The sequence below is a fragment of the Lipotes vexillifer genome, unplaced genomic scaffold (assembly GCF_000442215.2).
Source record: "Lipotes vexillifer unplaced genomic scaffold, Lipotes_vexillifer_v1.1 scaffold4287, whole genome shotgun sequence".
In the NCBI taxonomy this organism is placed as follows: domain Eukaryota; kingdom Metazoa; phylum Chordata; class Mammalia; order Artiodactyla; family Lipotidae; genus Lipotes; species Lipotes vexillifer.
In genome coordinates, this window is record NW_006773205.1 from 24939 (window position 1) to 46085 (window position 21147).

General features: G+C 37.5%; 1 protein-coding gene across 1 annotated transcript in view; it reads left to right on the forward strand.

Moving 5' to 3' along the window:
* Positions 1-21147, forward strand: part of LOC103070786 (thyroid adenoma-associated protein homolog) — a gene marked incomplete at its 5' end in the record, with an annotated part of 114557 nt that overhangs the window by 23693 nt on the left and 69717 nt on the right. Inside the window, 6 exons of the mRNA XM_007448156.1 lie at positions 1286-1499; positions 4148-4283; positions 4919-5055; positions 8279-8437; positions 9837-9994; positions 18339-18448. Coding sequence (XP_007448218.1) covers positions 1286-1499; positions 4148-4283; positions 4919-5055; positions 8279-8437; positions 9837-9994; positions 18339-18448 — 914 coding nt within the window. The remainder of the gene's footprint in view (positions 1-1285; positions 1500-4147; positions 4284-4918; positions 5056-8278; positions 8438-9836; positions 9995-18338; positions 18449-21147) is intronic.

Genomic DNA, 21147 nt, shown 5'->3' on the forward strand with positions numbered 1-21147 from the left:
GCCTCTCACTGTTGCGGCCTCTCCCATTGCGGAGCACAGGCTCCGGACGCAACAGGCTCAGGGCCATGGCTCACGGGCCCAGCCGCTCTGCGGCATGTGGGATCTTCCCAGACTGGGGCGTGAACCTGTGTCCCCTGCATCGGCAGGCGGACTCTCAACCACTGCGCCACCAGGGAATCCCCAAGGTCTTTATATTTTGATTGACCTGAGATGATAGAACAAAGGTGCTCTTTTAGATTCCAAAGGCTATTTATTTTGTTTCTTACTAATTGGTTGGTTAGTTTAGGGACTTAACTGTCAGTTACAAAAAATGGTTGAGATGCTTAATTGATTCTTTCTAATATTTATTTAGATTTGAGTTTTAGCCACTGTCTTTCAGTTTTTTAGGTCATAGAAAATTAAACAGCAAACAGCAAAGAATTTAAATAGAAATAGGCTGATATTTGAGTCTATTATTTGATATTAGAAGACATTATTAAATATTGGTATAACTAGATAATGATTTTTTCCCTTATATTAGACAGTTATGAGATAATCCTAGTAGAATCAATATTGTTGAGCAACGAAACCCTAGGTTCCAGCGTGGTGAACATGCAACTTGTCAACTGTGGAGTTGGGACTAAGATCCATGTCTCCTGTCCTCAGCCCCGTACCTTTCCATGCGTATTACAGTGAACTGCCCTTTGTTCTGTATTCTTGAGGACAGGCTGTGTGAGTGCATGTTTAGATGAGATATAGGTGTGGGAGCTCTAATGCAGAATTTCTGAGGTTGATCTTATCACTTTATTTTTCACACATATACGTGGAGCTTTGCTAGGAGCAGCCTGGTGAATTTGTATTTTCATATGTATGTGTATTTTTCTCCATTGAACTAGCTGTATGGGAAGGGGGTGGGGAGAAAGGCAGGAGCATGACTCCCAGTAAAACAAATCTTGGCATACAGAAGAACTCTGGGCTATATAGAAATAATGAAGATGATCTGGTTATAGTATAGCAGAATTTCTACAGGAAAAAGTATACTTTTGCTGAAGAAAGAGGTACTTAAAAAAAAAAAAGCTTTATCCGGACTTCCCTGGCAGTCCAGTGGTTAAGACTCTGAACTCCCAATGCAGGGGAACTAAGATCCCGCATGCCACTTGGCGCAGCCTAAAAAAAAAAAACTCCAACCTATATTCAGAGAATTAATGTTCATATCGGTTGTCAGTTGTGTGGCATAAATATGTGTTATTCCTTCAAATTAAAGAAATGTTTAAGTGATAATGACTGAGTCTCTGCTTTATCCTAGGATTCAGAGAAACTACAAGGCTTATTCCAGGCAGCACTGGAGCTCAGCACAAGCACCAAACCATATGACTGTGTAACAGCTTCCTACCTACTGAACTTCTTAATCTGGCAGAACGCTCTGCCGTCATCTCTGTCTGCTTACTTAAAAACTCAGCGGGTTGCATGTGGAGATGGAGATAAGTCTGCTGCTCTGGTGGAAAGTAACACATTAATAGGTTCGTATTGAGTAAATGACCTTTTGCTCTTATTTATCAAAACCAATATCTTACTTTCTTCACTATTAATATGGTTAGGCTATCTAATGGTTAAGCACTTTGTGTTTTTTTTTTATTTAAGAGTTTACCAGCTTTGTAGTTTACCAGCATATAAGTATATCATGAATTTCTCCTTTGCAAATAAATAGTTTACTCAACTATATTGCTTCTAAACAGAGGATTCACATTAAATACGTACATACGCAAATGTACATTAATAGAGCTTTTATTTAAATAAGACTTCTTTCTCTACCAAAAATGTACTTTTTTTCTACAGAAATTTTACTATGACTATAGCCAAATCGTCTTTGTTAATTCTATATAGAGCAGAGATCCTTTGTCTGTTGGGGTTTATGTTTTAACTGGCTGTCATACCCTTGCCTTTTACTCTTCCCATATAGCCAGTTCCAAAACCTAGGTCTGAGTTGGTTTAGATCTAATGATTTTAAACAAATATTTGTTGGGGGTTCATGTAGTTAATTTTATCCTAGTAAATCTTCATTTTGGAATTGTACTAGAAATAAGGATAGGTAGAGATTTTTATTAAACAAAACAGAGGTCAGATGTTGAAAGAGAGTTGACAGTTATTCTCTCTAAGATAGTAGAAAAAGCCATGAAAAAAAGAACTAATAATGGGAGAAAATTAGGAGGCCATGGATAGTTCTGGTGGAAATGTGGCCATAGAGCTAGGGATAGAGAGATGACAGTGCCATGGAACGTGACATGTGCCGAACTCTAATTGCTTCAGGGCTGGATTCCAGAGGAGACCCCGATAAGATGATAAGAAGAGGTCTGCAATTGGGGTGAACTGGGGAGTTCATACTTCATGTAAAGGCTTTCAAATTTAAGACATTTTTAAACTTTTTGAAATATTTCAAACATACAAAGAATATTTAAATATATAGGGTTTAAATAGTAATAATATAAAAATTTCACAAGTTCTGTCCCCAAGCCAGGTAATAACACTCAGCTTAAGAAGTATTGATATAACAGCACCCATAACTTTGAAGCCTCTTCTTTATCCTAGCTTCCTCCTCCTACCATGTAATTACTGCCCTATGTTTTCCTTCCTTCCTTCTTCTCTCCCTCCCTCCCTCCCTCCCTCCCTCGCTTTCTCCCTCTCTCCCTTAGTTGTGGCATGCAGGCTTCTTAGTTGCGGCATGTGAACTCTTAGTTGCATGCCATATGCTGCATGCATGTGAGATCTAGTTCCCCAACTAGGGATCGAACCCGGGCCCCCTGCATTGGGAGTGCAGATTCTTACCCACTGGACCACTAGGGAAGTCCCTCCTATTAACTGTTGATGGGAGTGTAGAATGGTCTGGCCCCTTTGGAAAACAATCTGGTAGTTTCTTGAAAGGTTAAACATATAGTTACCATATGACTCCACAGTTCCTCTCTTGGGCATTGTCTTAATCAGCTCAGGCTGCTATAACAAGATACCATAAAGTGGGTGGCTTAAACAACAGGCATTTATTTCTCACAGTTCTGGATGCTGGGAAGGTTAAGATTAAGGTGCCAACAGATTTGGTTCCTGGTGAGAACCCTTTTCCTAGTTTGTAACAGCAGCCGTCTCAGTCTGTGCTCACATGGAGGAGAGAGTAAGCTCTGGTCTGTCTTCCTCTTCTTATAAGGACACTAATCCCATCCTGGGGGTCCCACCCTCATGACTTCAGCTAAACTTGATTACTTCCTAAAGACTCCACCTCTAAATTTCTTTGCATTGAGGGTGAGGGTTTCAGCATGAATTTGCGGGGGGACAGGCAGGGACACACAAACATTCAGTCCATAATGGTCATATACTTAAGAAAAATGAAAACTATGTCCAGACAAAAACTTGTGCATGAATGTTCATAGCAGCATGATTCATAATAGCCAAAAAGTGGAAATAACTCACATGTCCATCATCTGATAAATGGATAAATAAAATGTGGTATATCCATACAATGGACTGTTACTGAGCTGTTAAAAGTAATGAAATATTAATACATGCTACAACATGGATGAACTTTGAAAGAAGCCACATATTGTATGATTCCATTTATATGGTATGTCCAGAATAGGCAGAAAATGCTTAAGTGGTTGCCTAGGACTGGGGAAGGTGAGAGGTGCAGGAAGGGGAGTGACTGATAATGGGTGAGAGTCTTTTGAGGGGGGGAGGATGAGAATGTTCTAAAATTGACTGTGGTGGTGGTTGCACATAGCTGTGAATATCCTAAAAATCCTTGACTTGTACACTTTAAGTGTATAAATTGTATGGTATATGAGTAATATATCAGTAAAGCCATTGTTTTTTACAATCTGTCCAAATAGCACATGGCACATAGGCCTGGGGTCTGTTAACCCAAATAGAGGATGTCTAGGAGAAATGATCCAGAATGAATGCTGTAAATGGATCCAGGAAGTTAGGGCAAAGACACAGTACTACCTTAACTGGAAATGGAGAATAACCTTGAAAGATCCCTTTTTTCATTCAAAAACCCCTAGTATAAAGTTCAACTCAGTTGGGTGCTTTCATGGAAACTGTTGTGCTGTGCACAAATTTGTAAATGTGTTTTTAAACTGGCGTTATTTTGGTGGGTTTTGGTGGGTTTTTTTGCTTTTTCTAGTTATCAAATGCTTGTTGGAAAATCTTGAGGAAGAAGTATCTCGGGCTGAAAATTCTCTGCTTCAGGCAGCAGCATCGTTTCCAATGTACGGGCGGGTCCACTGTATAACAGGAGCTTTGCGGAAGCTAGCTCTAAAGTAAGTATATCCCCGCCCCTCTCTTTCCTCAGTTCTCACTTCTGAGCTTTAAACCCTTATTGGAATGTGTCCTGGGAAAGGAACATATTGCCTTAAAGGTAATTAAAAATTAGATTTTAAAATGTACATATAGGGCTTCCCTGGTGGTGCAGTGGTTAAGAATCTGCCTGCCAATGCAGGGGATACAGGTTCGAGCCCTGGTCCGGGAAGATCCCACATGCTGCGGAGCAACTGAGCCCGTGTGCCACAACTACTGAGCCTGTGCTCTAGAGCCCGTGAGCCACAACTACTGAAGCCCACGAGCCACAACTACTGAAGCCCGTGCGCCTAGAGCCTGTGCTCCGAAACAAGAGAAGCCACTGCAATGAGAAGCCCGCACACTGCAACGAAGAGTAGCCACCGCTCACCACAACTAGAGAAAGCCCGTGTACAGCAGCAAAGACCCAACACAGCCAAAGATAAATAAATACTTTATTTAAAAAAATACATATATACACATATTTTTATGTCTTAAATATTTTATAGATTGCACGATTTTGAAACCCAAATTCTTTTGACCCCTTTTGTCTATTAATTTCATCTTGAAAATGTGATTTTTGCTCTTAGTGTAAACTACCCTAATGTCTTTGTTGCAGCAGCCTGCAGTTGGTGAGTGAGTGGAGACCCGTGGTGGAGAAGCTCCTTGTGACATCCTACAGGCTTTCCGCCGTGGTGTCTCCAGTTATTCAGAGCTCCTCCCCAGAAGGCCTCATCCCCATGGACACTGATGCAGGTCAGTAAACGAAGAAAGCTAGAATTACTATGTTTTTTCCCCTAATCATTTCTTCAGAGAGATACAGAGGCTAAGTAGGGGGAAAAGAAATTATTATTATGACTAGTAATATTTCTGCCTTTTTAGTAATATTTTTAACTATGAAAAAATAACCAAAATAAATAAATAGCCAGGTGATCAGCAAGGTACTTCCTCCTCTGGGGTAAATTGGGTTTTATAATATGTCATTTCAGAATACAACCTACCAGGGTTGTATTCTGGCAGGCAGTATAAATTAGAGAGAAGTTGATGGGGTTCAGTCAGAGAAGGCAACTTGTTAGAAATCTGAATAGGCAAAGACCATTGGACATACAAAGACCATTTAATTAAAAAAAAAAAAAAATTGGAGAAGATAGTCAAAATGCCCAAAACCGAACTCATGAACTTCCATCTGTCTTTTCCTTCCCAACCCTTGTATCTTTGCAAATGGCCCTACCAGAGACCTGTTTATGCAAGTCAGGAGCCTAGGGCTGCTTGACATCTCCCCTTTGCTCCCTATATCTAGCCTGTCTCCACGTTCTTTCAGTGGTGCCCCTTAAATAGCTTTCAAATCTCTTTCTCTTTTATCTGCATCTTCTTACCTTACTGTAGGCTTTTATCCTCTCTTGTTTCCCCACATCTACTCTTATCTCCTTCCATTTCCTTTTTACCACATCCAAAGTAATCTTTTCTAGTCATATAATCTATCATGTTACACATAATCTTTACTTAACCCTGTGCTCTGCTCACCCCCTCTTCCTTTTTATTTAAAATACGTTAGTGACCAGGTCCTGTAATAGTTTTGCTCCTGCTACCTTGCCAGTCTTGTCTCTTAGCATTCTCCCCTTCTCATAGATTTCTCCTTCATGGAGTTGTTGCAGTTTAACAGGAATCTTGTCTGTTTTCCTCCCTTGTGCTTAACACAGTGCCTGGCAGAAGGAGGTACACTATCAATAGTTAGAATGAATGAACAATTCCTGAAAGTATAGGAACTAAATTCAGTGCCTGGGATGCCCTTGGTGGTATGTGTATACAGCAGTTCCCTCTTAATCTGAGGGCTATATGATCCAGGACCCCCAGTGGATGCCTGACAGTGCAGATAGTACCAAACCCTATACATACTATGTTTTTTCCTATACATACATACTTAAGTTAAAATTTAATTTATAGATTAGGCGCAGTAAGAGATTAACAATGATAACCAATAATAACAGAATAATTATAACAGTATACTGTAATAAAAGTTATGTGAATGTGGTCTCTCTCTGTTTCTCTCAAAAAATCTTACCACATTGTGCTCACCGTTTTTCTTGTGTTGATGTGAGATGATAAAATGCCTGTGTGATGAGGTGAAGTGAGGTGAATGACGTAGGCATTATGACGTAGTGTTCGGCTACTATTGACCTCCTGGCGATAATCAGAAGGAGGAGCCCTGATGATGTTGATGGTTGGATGTCAGCTGCAGATGATGTTGATGGTTGGGGATCCCAGGTGGGATGGAGAGGGACAGTGTGAAGGGATTTCTGGATCTGTACTACGACAGGCCAGAAGGATTGGCCGTTAAAGGTATATACTAACATGAACGTTCCTTTGAACAGCTAGAAAATCATGAAGTAAATTTATATTTTGGTGTTGAAATAAAGTTGGTGAATGCATTTTGGAGTGCAAATGAGAGCCTTATATTAAAAACATACTGAGTAAATCATAAACACACACTGCATCATACAATGCAATACTTTGGGCCGATAATTAAACTAGTCTAGAGTTGTGTGGTTGCATAGAAAATGTGACGTTTTGTTCTTCACTAAAAATGAGTTGGAAGGTTGGTGGTGGTTCATGATACTAAGATACAGTTATAGATTTATTTTGGCTGATAGTCTAAATACTAAAATTTGTTGGTTTAGTTTTCCTACTTAAACAGTGCATAGGAATAAAGAACATCCAGTCTGATAGCTAATATTTGGATCAGGCCATTTTGGATGAGAAATCTTGAATGTTTGTCACCAGTTGTGGGTAGGGCCTTCAGAGTATGCTAAAATTTTGTTATTAAAGTTTTAAAATATCTGTCAGTCTCAGAAACTGTCTATGGTCCACTAACTTTTCCTTCATTTTGCCTTTTCTTTTTTCCTCTGGTTGTCTCCATTTTTCTTATGTCTTTCCCATGTTATCTGCCATGCATTCTGAATTCTTTGAAAAAAGTCTACCCTGAAAGCCACAAAAATGGTTCTTAAAATTTTATTCTGGTTACCCCTCTCTTTTTTCTTAATCTTTCTGTGGTTTCTTTTTGGGCCAGTGTTACTTTCTCATGGCTGTCAAAATTTCTTTTTGGCAAAATTTCATGGAAGCCACAAGTGAACATAAGATGTTGGCTGAACCATTATGATAGCAGTTTGGGTCTTTGTATTTCCCATAATACCTAAAATATAAGTGTGTATAATAGGTATACAGTAAATAACCCATTCTTTGATTTGTTAATTGGTTTCAGATGATTACCTGTTGTTATTTTTCTTTCAAAATCTGAGCCTGCCTAGCTCTTTATTACCTAGTCATCCATAAATTCCTTCAGCCCATGTTACTGAATCTCTGCCATGACCCAGTTTCTGTTCTAGGCACTAGCAGTTGAGCAGTGAACAAAGTCTTGCATTCGTGAAGTTTACATTTCCTAATCCAGCGAGTGCTTACTAAGAAATAAAAATGAAGTTTAATATAATACTAGGACTGGAAATCTAACTTAGAAAGCAGTATATTACTTATTCATTTCAAAGCCAAATACGGAGTTTTCATGATGTTCCTGGGCCATAAAAGATTATTTTTGTTGGTAGTGGGGTTTCTTACCTCTTAAAACAAAATTCATTGAAGTTTATTGCTCTTCCTTCATCTATTTGAGCACTGTATTTGAGATTCTTAGACAACACTGAGAAAAGCAATGTAAGGGAGATGGCAGCCTTTGTCTATGGACAGTTTCTGTTGTGCTTTTTTGTCCAATCTTCACCCTATTTAAAATATTCACCATATTTTGAAAATACACTCAAGTATCATGAAGACCTTATATAAATAATTTTCATATTATCCATCCTGTGAGTCCCTTCTTATAGTGCTAATTTTCAAGTACTGAAAATTACAAAATTTTTGAGGGCAAATACCCCCAAGGGAAGTCTTCATGTGATGTGGAACTGGGGTTTTACATAATCTCTCTCTCCCTCAGAGTCAGCAAGCCGCTTGCAGATGATTTTGAATGAAATTCAGCCCCGAGATACTAATGATTATTTCAATCGAGCTAAAATTTTGAAAGAATGTGATAGCTTTGATTTGGAGGACTTGAGTGCCAGTGTACCAAATATTGATACTTCTGCAGAAATCAAAGGTATATATAAAATCAGCATTGTAGTCAGTATTTAAGCGACAAATAAAATGTGCAAAATGCTCTTTTTCTATAGTAAATCAGAGGCTGCAAATGTGTGTAGTACACTTCTAGAAAATAAAGTCTTTTTTGAGCTTATAAATGATTTATTTTGGGGAATGAGTTTATAAGACTTTACCAGAAAATGGTGTTCACCAGTGCAGTGTATAAGGTGCTTCAGCAAAAAGCCTTTGAGTACTGAAACCTGTCTTGACAGCCAGGTGATGTAGGAACAGTGATGCACAGTGAACTTGGGTTTGGGGAGCAGTCTGCTTCTCCCAGCACTATAGTTCGATGTTGTGAGAGTCCTCGTAGTCAGTCAAACAGCCTTTTAAAGGAAACAAATTTATGACTCAGAGAAATGTGAGCTGCTCTGTTGTACCAGGCCTCCGGAATTCAAATTCTTACTGTTTGTTTTCTCATTAGTTCTTTTATAATTTTCTGTAATGCTGTAAAAAGTCATCAGAAGCAGTAATATCTTATTTATTTATAACATATTCTACATTCTCCACTAGATGGGGATATTGTCTTGTAAGAATTTCTCTTTATAATTTTTTTTTTTAATTACACAAAATAACACAAATGTATGCTTGTAATAGTTTCAAATAATACAGAGATAAATATGAATTAAAAACAAATTAATTTTGTTTTCTTTCATTTTCTTATTTCCTCCTCAATCCTACTTCTTCCCTCTTTAGTATACATCATTTCAGACCAATTTTATGTATTTAAGTGTATGTACATTTATCCTTTGAGTTTAGTGGCCTTTTAAAAGACAAATGGGATTATGTTAAAAAGGTTATTTTGTTAACTTACATTTTAAATTTAATAGTTTCTTTTGGATTTTTTTTTTAAATAAAATATTTGTAAAGCTAGAAAAAGAGAGTAAGGATTCTTATAGCTAATTAACCGTGGAATTTAAATATATTTTGAAAGAGAATTTGTATTTTCCTTTGAAAGGAAAGTCATATCCTATTCTTTTACTGACATAGCAGCCACCCTCACCAAAACAAATAATAAAATATATTTATTATAGTCATATTTTATGGATGACTGAGAAGCAGGAAGAGTTTGTTTCATTAACTTCCAAAGGTTAGACTTTGGTTTTAGAATAATATTGTGTTTTATTTTTAAATTTATTTTGAATATAGTATATTAAAAAAAATACTGTGATTCCTACCCATAACACATGCCCAACAAATGTTAGTTATTTTCTCCTGAATAAATATAGCATATGACAAATTGGTTTGTTCAAGCAGATTATTCTTGGGGAAATTATGAATAAGCTTGTTCTAAGAAACCTGGGATGTGAGTAATCAAGTGTCTAGTGTTGCAATAGTTTTTTTTTTTATTATTTTTTAAGGTAAAGAAGGAAAAACATGTGACGTAACTGCTCAGATGGTGCTGGTATGTTGTTGGAGAAGCATGAAGGAAGTCGCTTTACTCTTAGGCTCACTGTGCCAGCTTCTACCCATGTGGTCTGTGCCAGAATCTCCTGATGGATTATTGACAGTGGAACAGGTAGGGTAGCTGTTTATTCCACCTGGTATAATTTCTGGTCAAAGCATAAATCACAAACTTTTATTTAAAAGTTAAATAACTTAAAAAAAATTTTTTTAATAACTTAAAAAATTTTTTTAACATTTTTCTTGAATAAAATCTTACAGGTGTCAACTGAAGAAAGTTCATTAAAGTATAGGAATTGGATCTTGCAATCCATTTCCAAACTTTGGCATTTTTAGAAATGTTTTTATTTTTCTAAGTTATATAAATAATGATAGCTTTTACCTCACTTTTAACTTCAGTATTAACATTTGAATTTTTATTTCTCCATTTAACACACACAAACTTAAAATTCAAATGTAAATGAAATTGTCTATTTAGTAAAACTCCACAAACCTCTTAAATTTTGCAAAGAAAAAAATATATATATTTTTTTTCTTTATATATTGGTTGATTATGGATCTCATGTTTCCCTCTACATTGATGATAAAGTTGTAGTTACTTTGGTTTTTTTGGCTGACTTTGATTTTAAGACCACAAAGTCAGTTCCATCTGGGACTGTTCAAGTGACTTGAGTGCAGTGTTTATAAGAAATTAGCTTACCACAAGCATTTCATTTGGAAATATTTTAGATTTATTAGATTTCTGTTTTTAATTGATTCCCTCTTCCTTTCCATATGGTTTCAACAAATCCATTTCCCACCATTTTCCAGCAAAGATACATAACATGTACTTTCATTTTTAACCTTTTTCAAATAAAGATAATTTCTCCCGTAGGGTGTTATGACATTTAAGAACAAAACAAATATTGTAGTATGCTAATGCTGATTATTTCTGTAATAACCGTGTGACCAGTTCCATGGAAATAATGCTAATATTTTTATTCTCACACTCTCTGTGGCTGATGTGTTTGCATCTGGTTAACAGCTGGGCTTGTGATGTTGCAAGGCTCTGAGACAGAGAACAGCAGAGGGGAACAGAACACTGCCAGCTTCATTATGTTCCTTATTCTCTTCCAAATCAAACAGGCGTTAGTGTCCTAGAGTTACTTGCAGTCCTTACTGGTGACTGGCTGGAGTGCCAGTGCCAACGTCTTTGCTGAGGAATCCAGCTATGATTAATGATTACTTCACTGATGTTCACCATCTCACTAAGAAGTAAATATGGGCTAGAGCCCCTTGACTTCTCAACTTTTCAAGGACAAGTTAAAACATCTAGTGTTTTAGGTTTGTTGGCCAGTGTTTAAAAACAAAATTAAGGGAAACATATTTTACTTTTACTATAACTGAGAAAGACCTGAAAGCTTCCTGTGAAAATCATTTCGCCCTGACACCTTTTACAGAGCACCCAAATCTTACGAAGTTATATGGGATATCCAGGTTAAATTGGGAATTAATTTTTTAAAATTGGGAACTAATATAAAATAGAAGAGATGTTTGTATGACAACAACAATAACAAAGAGAGGCTCTTATAAACCAAAGAACTCTTCTGATGACTGTTTTCTTGAATAAGAAATAGAATCCTGTTTTTCTGTAAAATATCCATTTCCATTCTAATAAGGTCCAGTCATTTCTCCATGTCGCCATTCATGTGGTGACCCCACATATATATGTTTGAGAAGAAATTAATGACTAAGTGAGTGAACAAGAGTGTATGTGATAGCACTGTTCTGACATTGAAACCCTACCCTCTGTGGAAAACTTAGTCTTGATCATGCTAAATTTTACTAAAAACATTAAAATGCTCCTAAAAATTTTTTTAATTTTTTTACATTTAAAAAAATGCAGGGGCATTTAGTCAATGAAATCTAAAGTTATCAAGAAATTAGTATTACTTATATTACTAGAGGATTCCTGCTTTTAAACATATAGTTTTGTTCCGTGAAATTCCTTTAAACTAAACATATTCCTATGTATTTAGTACTTTTAAGAGTTAAAAATATAAATGACAGAGGAGAATGCAGTCTGCATTGGAGTGCTGGGGCCACACCTAGGGTCTACCTTCCTTCCAAGGGCATAGCCGCCCTGGCATCACTAGTTCTTCTATGCACCTAGTGGCAAGGAAGCTACAAATGTAAGCATCAACAGTGTAGGTGAATGTGACCACGAGAGACCTGCAGAGGCAGTGAAGGGACTTATGGGCAGAATGCTCTGCGTTGTTGGGGAGAATTGGGAACTTGGATTTCTTATTCCCAAGAATCATAAAAACCATGATCTCCTTTTCTCTCAGTGGATGAAGGAAGTTGTTCTCTAGAACCTGAAATACTGGTGTTCAGCCTGTTGCTTCTCTTGCTCTCCACTCACCCTTCACTACTGAAAAAGGAACAGGATTCTACTGCCATTTTATATTTGAGGTCTCACATTTAGATGACGGAGAGGATTTCTCATGGAACTCAGCTCCTTTAAGCCCATCCTGATTTTACAGCCCTTTGTTAAAGGGGTGATAACTTCAATCCCCCATACATGAGTATAGTTTAAACTAGGCCAGCAGGTAGTGAGACTCCAATTTGGGGATTTTTGCTGCTGTACGAGGAGAGGAGCTGGTGCTCACTTATAATTCTGAGTATTCAGTGCTGTATTCACATACTGTTGGAGCTGGAAGGCTCACAGAGATGATATTATCCAGCTCTCTTGCACAAGGGGAGACTGAAGCCCTTGGATGTTACCTGGTTTGCCCAAGATCACAAAGCTGGTTTGTGGCAGCTCTGGGACAGGAACCTGATTCTTCTGCTTCCCAGCCTGTATTCCGACATGACACAGTGCTGCCTTTGTTCTGAATGGCTCATTTAATTTTTCTTTAAATTTAATTTTCCCAGCTTCCCATAGCCAACCAGATTTTTGCAAGCAACAGGACAGTAAGGCAACTTGCTACTGAACTTTATAGCAAATGATCCATTCCCTTAGATGATTGCTTGTGAAGGAGGGTGTCCTCTGCGACTTCATCAAGAAGAAAATGTGTTCATTCAGAGGCATGTCTGACCCTTCTCCTGCGCTGTAATCACATTATGAAAGGTTCTTTCATAATGTCCCTGTCCGAGAGGCAGAGATAAAACCAGCTTTGAGGGATGTAAGTCGAGACCCTTAAAGAGTGAGCAGTGCATGCAACCTTATCTCACAAACTTCCTGACTGGTGTGTGTCTGGGTTTCAAGCTGGGTGCTTTGCTGATGCAGAGCTTTTGCTTGATACATTGTTGGTCCTCTTTCCATGGGATATCGGATACCCAGTACCTACTGATTTTTTTAAACTTCCTCTACCTGGACTATCAGTTCATATGTTTATATATTTCCCCTAATATTCCTAAAAAGAAGCTTTTGGGTAGATTTTTTTTTTTTAATGTATCTGCTTTCTGCTTCCTAGGAATTATTGCCACAGAAATCACGTGATTAAGAATAATTACCAACTATTAGAAATGAGCAATTTTAATAACTCCTACTTTAGATTCTATTGTAATTTTCATGATGTACATGGCTAACTGGGTTTATATGTTCCCTCAGTACCTTTTGTTACTGTTTTAGATTTTTGTTAATGAACTATAAGTGGGATGTATGTTTATTAGTATTTGTCAGTCTTAAAGAAATTACCTTTTGTATTTTCTTTTACCAAAGTTTATTTTTTAGAAATGAGTAAGTATTCATTGAACTGTGCTGAATGCAGGTTACCATTTTTAAGCTGTGAAGTGAAGTTGAGCATGTAATTACATCATTTAGTCAACTATTTATTGACTGCCTTACTACAAGGGTGTTGTGGGAGTATTAAGTAATAGAATATGTGGTTCTCTGAGCTCAAAGGGCTTGGAAGTGTAATAGGGGATACAAGACAAATTCATTTCAGAAAGTCAGACTAAAAGGCAACTGTTAAAATGGCACATGGTTAAGGATTTGCCAGAAAACAAAGAATAAACGTTCTGGTGGGAAGATGTCTAGATACCAGGAAACCATCATTTGTTATTATGTAGGACAATGTTTGGGCTTTCACGAAATCCCAAGTGTTAGTAAGAAATCACTATAGTAGAGAATGTCCAGTTTAAAATGTTAATTATCTTACTGTAGTGTAAACTTTTATAAACTATTCCATTTAACCAAAGTGGAATTAGAAACTCCTGTTGACATTCCTAAGGTTGTGGCTGTGTCTTTTTGTTTTTTGTTTTTTTTTTTTTTTAGTGGTACGCGGGCCTCTCACTGTTGTGGCCTCTCCCGTTGCGGAGCACAGGCTCCAGACGCGCAGGCTCAGCGGCCATGGCTCACGGGCCCAGCCGCTCCGCGGCATGTGGGATCCTCCCAGACCGGGGCACGAACCCGTGTCCCCTGCATCGGCAGGCAGACTCTCAACCACTGCGCCACCAGGGAAGCCCGTGGCTGTGTCTTAAAGTAAAATTTAAATTAAGGTGTAGGGATTAAGTCTCACTACTTGATGACACAAAATGAAAACAAAAATTGACATTTAGCAATATTGATTGCTACGCTCTACCAGGTACTCTGCTAAATGCTTATTTGCATAATCTCATTTTTTTATCGGAATAATCCTGTGAAGTAGGTTCTAGTTTTATCCCCATTTCATGGATGAGAGAACTCTGTTACTTATGTAATTAGCTTGTATTGGTAAGGAGGCTGAGTAGGGTTCCTGAACTCAGCCCTCTTGGCTCCAGAATCCCAGATCTTAACCACTGCACATGCTCTTTGTAGAAATGTCCCACCTGTATACTTGAATCTTTTTGGACTTACTAACTTATAATGAGGGGAATTAGCTTTGATTTTTCTACTGTATTTCTCTCTACTATCTAGATAAAGGACAAACAAAAAATGTATTTACATTTGCCCTTTGTGGGTTTTATGCTCTAGGTGAGCATTTAGCTCCCCTGCTTGGTCTGTTGGTGAATTATAGGTGCCTAGAGACATGGCACGTAGCTCTCCTCCCCTGTGGAAATTTATACCCTGTAAATCCATAAGGCATGTTAATTCGCCTATAGAAGTAGGTTTTATGGAAGGGGAGCTTGTGCTCTGCAACGGGAGAGGCCGCGACAGTGAGAGGCCTGCGCACCGCGATGAAGAGTGGCCCCCGCTTGCCGCAACTAGAGAAAGCCCTCACACAGAAACAAAGACCCAACACAGCAAAACTAAATAAATAAAAGAGACTTAAAAAAGATACAAGTTTAAAAAAAAAAAAAAAGATAGTGATTAGAATTTCATTTTAAGAATAGAAATCAGTGCCCTTTTTTTCATATTTAATTGTCTTTCAGAAATTCTGAGATATTATTTATTAAGAAAATATTTTGTAAAGACATCATCCATGTTAAAAGAAAAGTTTTTATGAAATTTAAATAGGAGCTAGGTATCTAATAGATTGAAAGGCAATCGAGTTGAATTTTCAGAGGAGTTTTTCATTTTTTAAATAAAATTTTGAAATTCTTTTTCTGATTCTACTGTTGTCATAAGTTTCTACAGGATTAAATATGTTCCCTATAGTCTGATCATCCAAGGGGAGAGTGTCAGCATGGCCCCTGTTCCCTGTCCAGCTGCTCATGGACCACATTGCCCTGTTGACTCCTCCCACCCACTGTGATAGGGTACATCCCTACCTTGCAACCGTGTCTTCTTCCACTATTTTCTAGCATGAAATCTTGAGGCCATTCAGCCAGGTCTGCTATCACTCTCCTGTATAGTCTGTGTTCATTCATGTAAAAAGACCCAGTGAAGTGTCTGACAGGTAGCGGATACTTAATAAATGTTTGTTCATTTATTCTAGTATGCCAGCTTCTTCTCATGTTAATTATCCTTTTCTGTATTGGTTCACTCATGTATATCCTGTTTAAGGTCTGGCCATGAAGCTTTTTCTAATTAATCATTTCAATGCAAAAAGAGCTGTCATTTCTTAGTGCTGTTAAGCTTTGCTGTTAAGCTTCTGATGGGTACCATCCAGCATATTGGTTTTCTCTGAAAGCCTTCGGAGGACAAACATCTTGTTTTGTTCTTTGTCTACCCAGCACTAAGCTGCTAAGCATTTGACCGGGTGCTAAAAATGTACTTACTGTCTGATTAATAGAAGTATACTCTCTTCAAAGGGAAAAATTCATATTAAGCCTGGGTGTTACCTAGGTGGGTTTGTTGGGAAATTAAGTGCAAAATGAAATGAGAAAAAATAGTCTACCTCTCACTTGTGTCTTTAGAATCTCATTCTGTTTTCTGAGGCCAGGATTACCTAGGGTTGAGGTCTACCCTTCAGAGGAGAGACCACCCACTGGTCTCATTCACCTCTGAGGTCTTTGATATTATTATATGCTTTTTGGTTTAAGACCCTTTGAAGGGAGTTAAGGTAAAGGAAGCAATGAAAATCTGATCTTTGTTTAACAACTAGATTGTAAGTCCACAGAGAAGCACTTTACCAGTAACATTTCTGTTTTCCTGAAGTATGTTTTAATATCTGTAACATTAAAAAAAGATTAAGAATGTTAGAGAGACCCCATCTCTATGACTTCCTGTTTTTATTTTTTGTGCCTTAGTATACCTTTTTATAAATCTTCTTTTGTTTCTCTAATAATAGAAGTGATGGTCATAACAAGTTAGTTAACTGATGTTTCTTCTGGTCCTGTTTTGTAGGGTTATTGAGCTTCAGGTATGTCTTGGGGGTTAAATTCAGATTTTGTCCTTGATAATTCTGTTCAAAATATACTCTGAAATTACGTATTGAAGGTAAAATGATAAGGCTTACCCTGACTCCTGATTTTTGACGACTAGTAGTATGTAGCTTGTAAAAAATATTAAAAATTAGGGATATCATCAGATCTTCACCTGAAAACTTTAGCTGAAGAACATGACATGGCACTCTTTGGGGATATTAAATTGTTAGAATTTAAAAACTTCTGTTATATCCTGCTTTTCTGGTTCTTTCTTGATCTCATATCTGATTCTTATTTCTCTAAATGTATCACCCGTCTTTCTATAATCATATATATTTTGAGTTTAGAGTATGTTGTTAGCTTTCTTCTATTTGGAAATCCAGACAGAGGTCACATTGAACTGAATTGGTTTATAAGTGAAGGGCCTGTGCTGAGCTTTTAGATTTATTAACTCATTTTAATACACAATCTGTGAGGTAAGTGCTATTATTATTCCCAGTTTATAGATGAGACTGAGGCAGTTGCCCATGGTTACATGTTTAACTACTCTTTCTACTGTTTATCATCTCTAATGTGTGCAGAATACCAGTCACTGTGCTGAGGTGGAAGTTGTTTCTAGATAAGCCTATGTGAGCTATCTTGGGCTAGCTTTGCTTTTTCACCATTCTGTGACCTGCTGGGGAGACCTGGATCAAGAGAGAGCCAGTTGTAGCTTTGGTCCTGAGTTTTATACAAAATCTGGATTCTCTAAAGCTTATCAGCTACCAAATCTTATGGTATAAATGTAGAATCAACCCAACCACTTTAACAGTTAATGCTGTACAAAACTTCATCAGCAACTAATTGTCAGTCATGTCTTCTTTAAAGTAGATTGTCATATTTGTTATGTGTTTAAACTTGCATGGAGAAAAGCAGCATGTATGAAAACGATTGGGTAGCATTCTGGAAAACTCCATGGTTCTGACTCAAAAGTGAAGCCTGTCAATTTTCAGGAGGCCCTTTGCACTAAATCTTGTGTGGCCATTAATATTTGTATATTTCTAAAAGGTAATTATTGGGAAGTATTGTTTAATGGGTTGGAGTTTCAGTTTGGGAAGATGAAAAATATTCTGTAGATGGATGGTGGTTGCACACTAAAGTGAATATACTGAATGCCACTGAACTGTACACTTAAAAACGGTTAAAATGTAACTTTTATGTTATATATATTTTAACCATAATAGAAAAAAAAGTTTTTTGAAGAGGGGACTAAAAGGTAATTATTTCACCTAGGCCTAGGTGTGTGAGGGTTGTCACCTTGTGTGATTTGCTGTTGGTGTTGAATGATATGAGCTAACAAAGAGAACACAGCAAGATTTGTGAAGCTGGCATAGGGAGGCAGTTCTAGCCTAGCAGTTAAAGATGGCCAACTCTGGAGCCAGATTGCCTGGATTTCCGTACTAGTGCTACCATCTACTTGCTGTATGACCTTGAATAAGTTACTTGCCCTTTCTGGGCCTCATTTTTCCCAGTTGTAGAGTGGAGATAATAATAGTGCTTTTTTCATGGAATTATTGTGAGAATTAATTGTGATAGTATAAAACGCTTAAAATATTACCTGTTGCATAATAGGTGCTAAGTGGATGGGCATTGAGACCTGAGTTCTAAATAATGTTACTAAAAATAAATAAATAAATGATGTTACTGACATAAATACATCTGTCAGTGTAAACATAAATGGCATATTTATTTTTGATTTTGTTTTGAAGGTAAAAGAAATAGGAGATTACTTTAAACAGCACCTTTTACAGTCCAGGCACAGAGGAGCATTTGAACTGGCTTACACTGGCTTTGTGAAACTCACCGAAATCCTGAACAGGTAAAACAAAGCAAATATCCCTTTAATTTTAAAAAGATTAAATGCACAAACCATGTGCTTGAAGTAGAATTTAGTTGTATCTTTTGATGTTTAAAAGAACAGGACTTAGTTGGCTTCAAATTCTTGGAAGAAATTGTTTTCTTAGGTTTCATTGTATGGTTTACTGCAGATGATGGAGTGAAATGTCCAAACCCAGTAGCTCTCTTATTGAAAGGTGAATTGACACAAACTCAAAGATTTTGCTAAAAATAGATTTGAAGTTACCATTTATTTTCATTGAATGAAATGACTGTTTTGTCTGTTTGAAAATTACTTGGCTTGTGGAATAAAATAAGCCCTCCAGTTTTTTGGATTTGTGTATATTACAGACAGAGAAACACTTAAGGATTTTGTGTTTTTCTTCGGAATTTTGTCTTATAGAAAAATTTAAAAGAACAGTAAATAGACCAAAAATTATAAAGGACTTTTCCCCCTTACTTGGAAAAATACTTAAGTAGATTTCGTACATTTAGCCAAATGTGGTTTTTTTTTTTGACATTATAGGTGCTGATAATTTCATTCATTCATACAATAGATTTCCTCCAAAGAGCTTGTGAGGAAACCTTAAATTACTTAATGAGTAAGTGTTCATGGCAAGTGTTCTCTAAATAAAAGGTAGTATTTTCCAGGAAAACATTTCCATTGCCTGGAAACTTTTTGAAATGAAGCAGAGTTCTTTCTGCCAGCCGTGTAGCCTTAGCAAACATTTTATTTTGGGCCTTTAAGATATCTACTCCTTGAATATTTTTGAAGCATTTTTTTCACACTCCTGGTACAACATTTATAAAACATTTTGGCAGTTATGGGCTGTGCAGAATATCTTTAAATGATACATTAAAAAATGTCCTTGACTTTAAACTGCTGATCTTGAAAATATTTTGTTGTCTTTGCAGCTCTTTCTTTCCAGTGTAGACATGACTTAAGAATATTTTTTTCTCACAAAACAACACACTTCCCTCCCGTCAAATCAATTAACAAATATATATATTGAACACTAGCTGTGTGCTTAGTACTGTGCTTGGCTTGGAGGAGATAATACTTCTTTATGAGACAAGGTTCCTGTTCTCAAAGAGCATATGGTTTAGTTGGGGAAATAAGCAGGGATGAAATTCAAAATATTTAACAAATGGTACGTCATGGGCACTGACTGGTCAGAACAGACACTGGCTGTAAGCACCCAAGATCGCTGTCTGTATGGATGTGTGTTAGCTGAATACCAGCCTGGAAAGTGAAACCAAGACACTTGAACAAGATGAGCCAATGTAATTGTCAAAATTTGGGTGAAATTTACAAATTCTGTAGGCATAGCAGAGGGAAAGCAACAAAGAAAGGCTGGGAGGGCTTACTGGAGGAGGTGGAATTTGTGCTAATGCATGAGTAAGGTTTAAGTAGATAGGAGGAGGAAGGAGGAGACTTTATGAGTAAATGTTCAGAGGCTAGAACCAGCATGGCATATTGTTAGGTGAGTAAATGAGCCAGGCTGATTTGTGGTGGTGGTGCTGGTGGTAGAGTTACTAGGCAATATCATACATTTGGATAGATGGAGGTCAAATTGTGGATACCTAGAAAGCAGATTTGCTGTAGTAGGGATGGAGAGAGGGATTGAACATTTTCGACCTGAAATAGATCATAGGGAGCATGTAGAATGGAGAAATAGCAATAATCTATGATACGAAGTCTTAGTTCTACTTACATCCATTGTTTATTGGCAATGAGATTGTACAAGTTACTCTCCTCAGCCTCTGATTTCTTCATCTATAAAGTAAGGAAAAGAATATTTGCCCTGTTGACAGATCTCTGGCTTTTGTTATATGGATCAAGTAAGATACCTATGTATGAAGACCCTTTTGCATTATTAAACTTTCTACAGATGTAAAACATTATGAGATTGATGTTGGTTATGGTGTTGGTGCATCAATGTAGTGTTTCATTGGGAAGTGTTAGGTTAGATAGATTGTAGTGACAGATAGTAGTGAGAAGAGACTGGCATTGGCTCTAACAATCTAGAGCTGAGGTGATGAGAGCTTCCTCTGAGTCAATGGCTCTGGGAATGGAGGGAAAGAAGTGGCATCTCAATTAATATTTATCCCCACATAGTAACAACTCTACACATGACGTTTTGAATGCTTAGAAGAGAAGCTGTGGACATCTCTTATTTCATGGTTTGATGTGTCAAGAATTAGGGCAGTGCATAGCTGGGTGATTCTTCTCCTCGGGGTATTTATCGAACTCAATTGGTGGTGTTCAGCTGACAGATGAACTGGTCAGGAGGGTCCAAGACAGCTTTATTCACATTATGGCACCTCAGTGGGATGGCTAGAAGATAGGGCCTTGTTGGGACTGCATGTGGCCTCTCAGTATGGCAGTCTTGGGGTAGCTGAAATTCTTATATGGCAGCTGGCTTCCTTCAGAGAGGCTGTTCCAAGAGAACCGGGCAGCAGCTTCATGGTCGTTTCTGACCTAGCCTTGGAAGTCTCATGGCATTGCTTCAGTCACATTGTTTTGGTTCTAAATGAGTCTTAAGGCCAGTCGGATTCAAGGGGAGAGGAATTAAACTTCACCATTTGATGGTAAAGTGGAAAGATTGTATTGTAGAAATACGTGTGGGATGGGAGATATAGTGGTGGCCATCTTTGAAGAATGCAATCTGCCACGTGAAG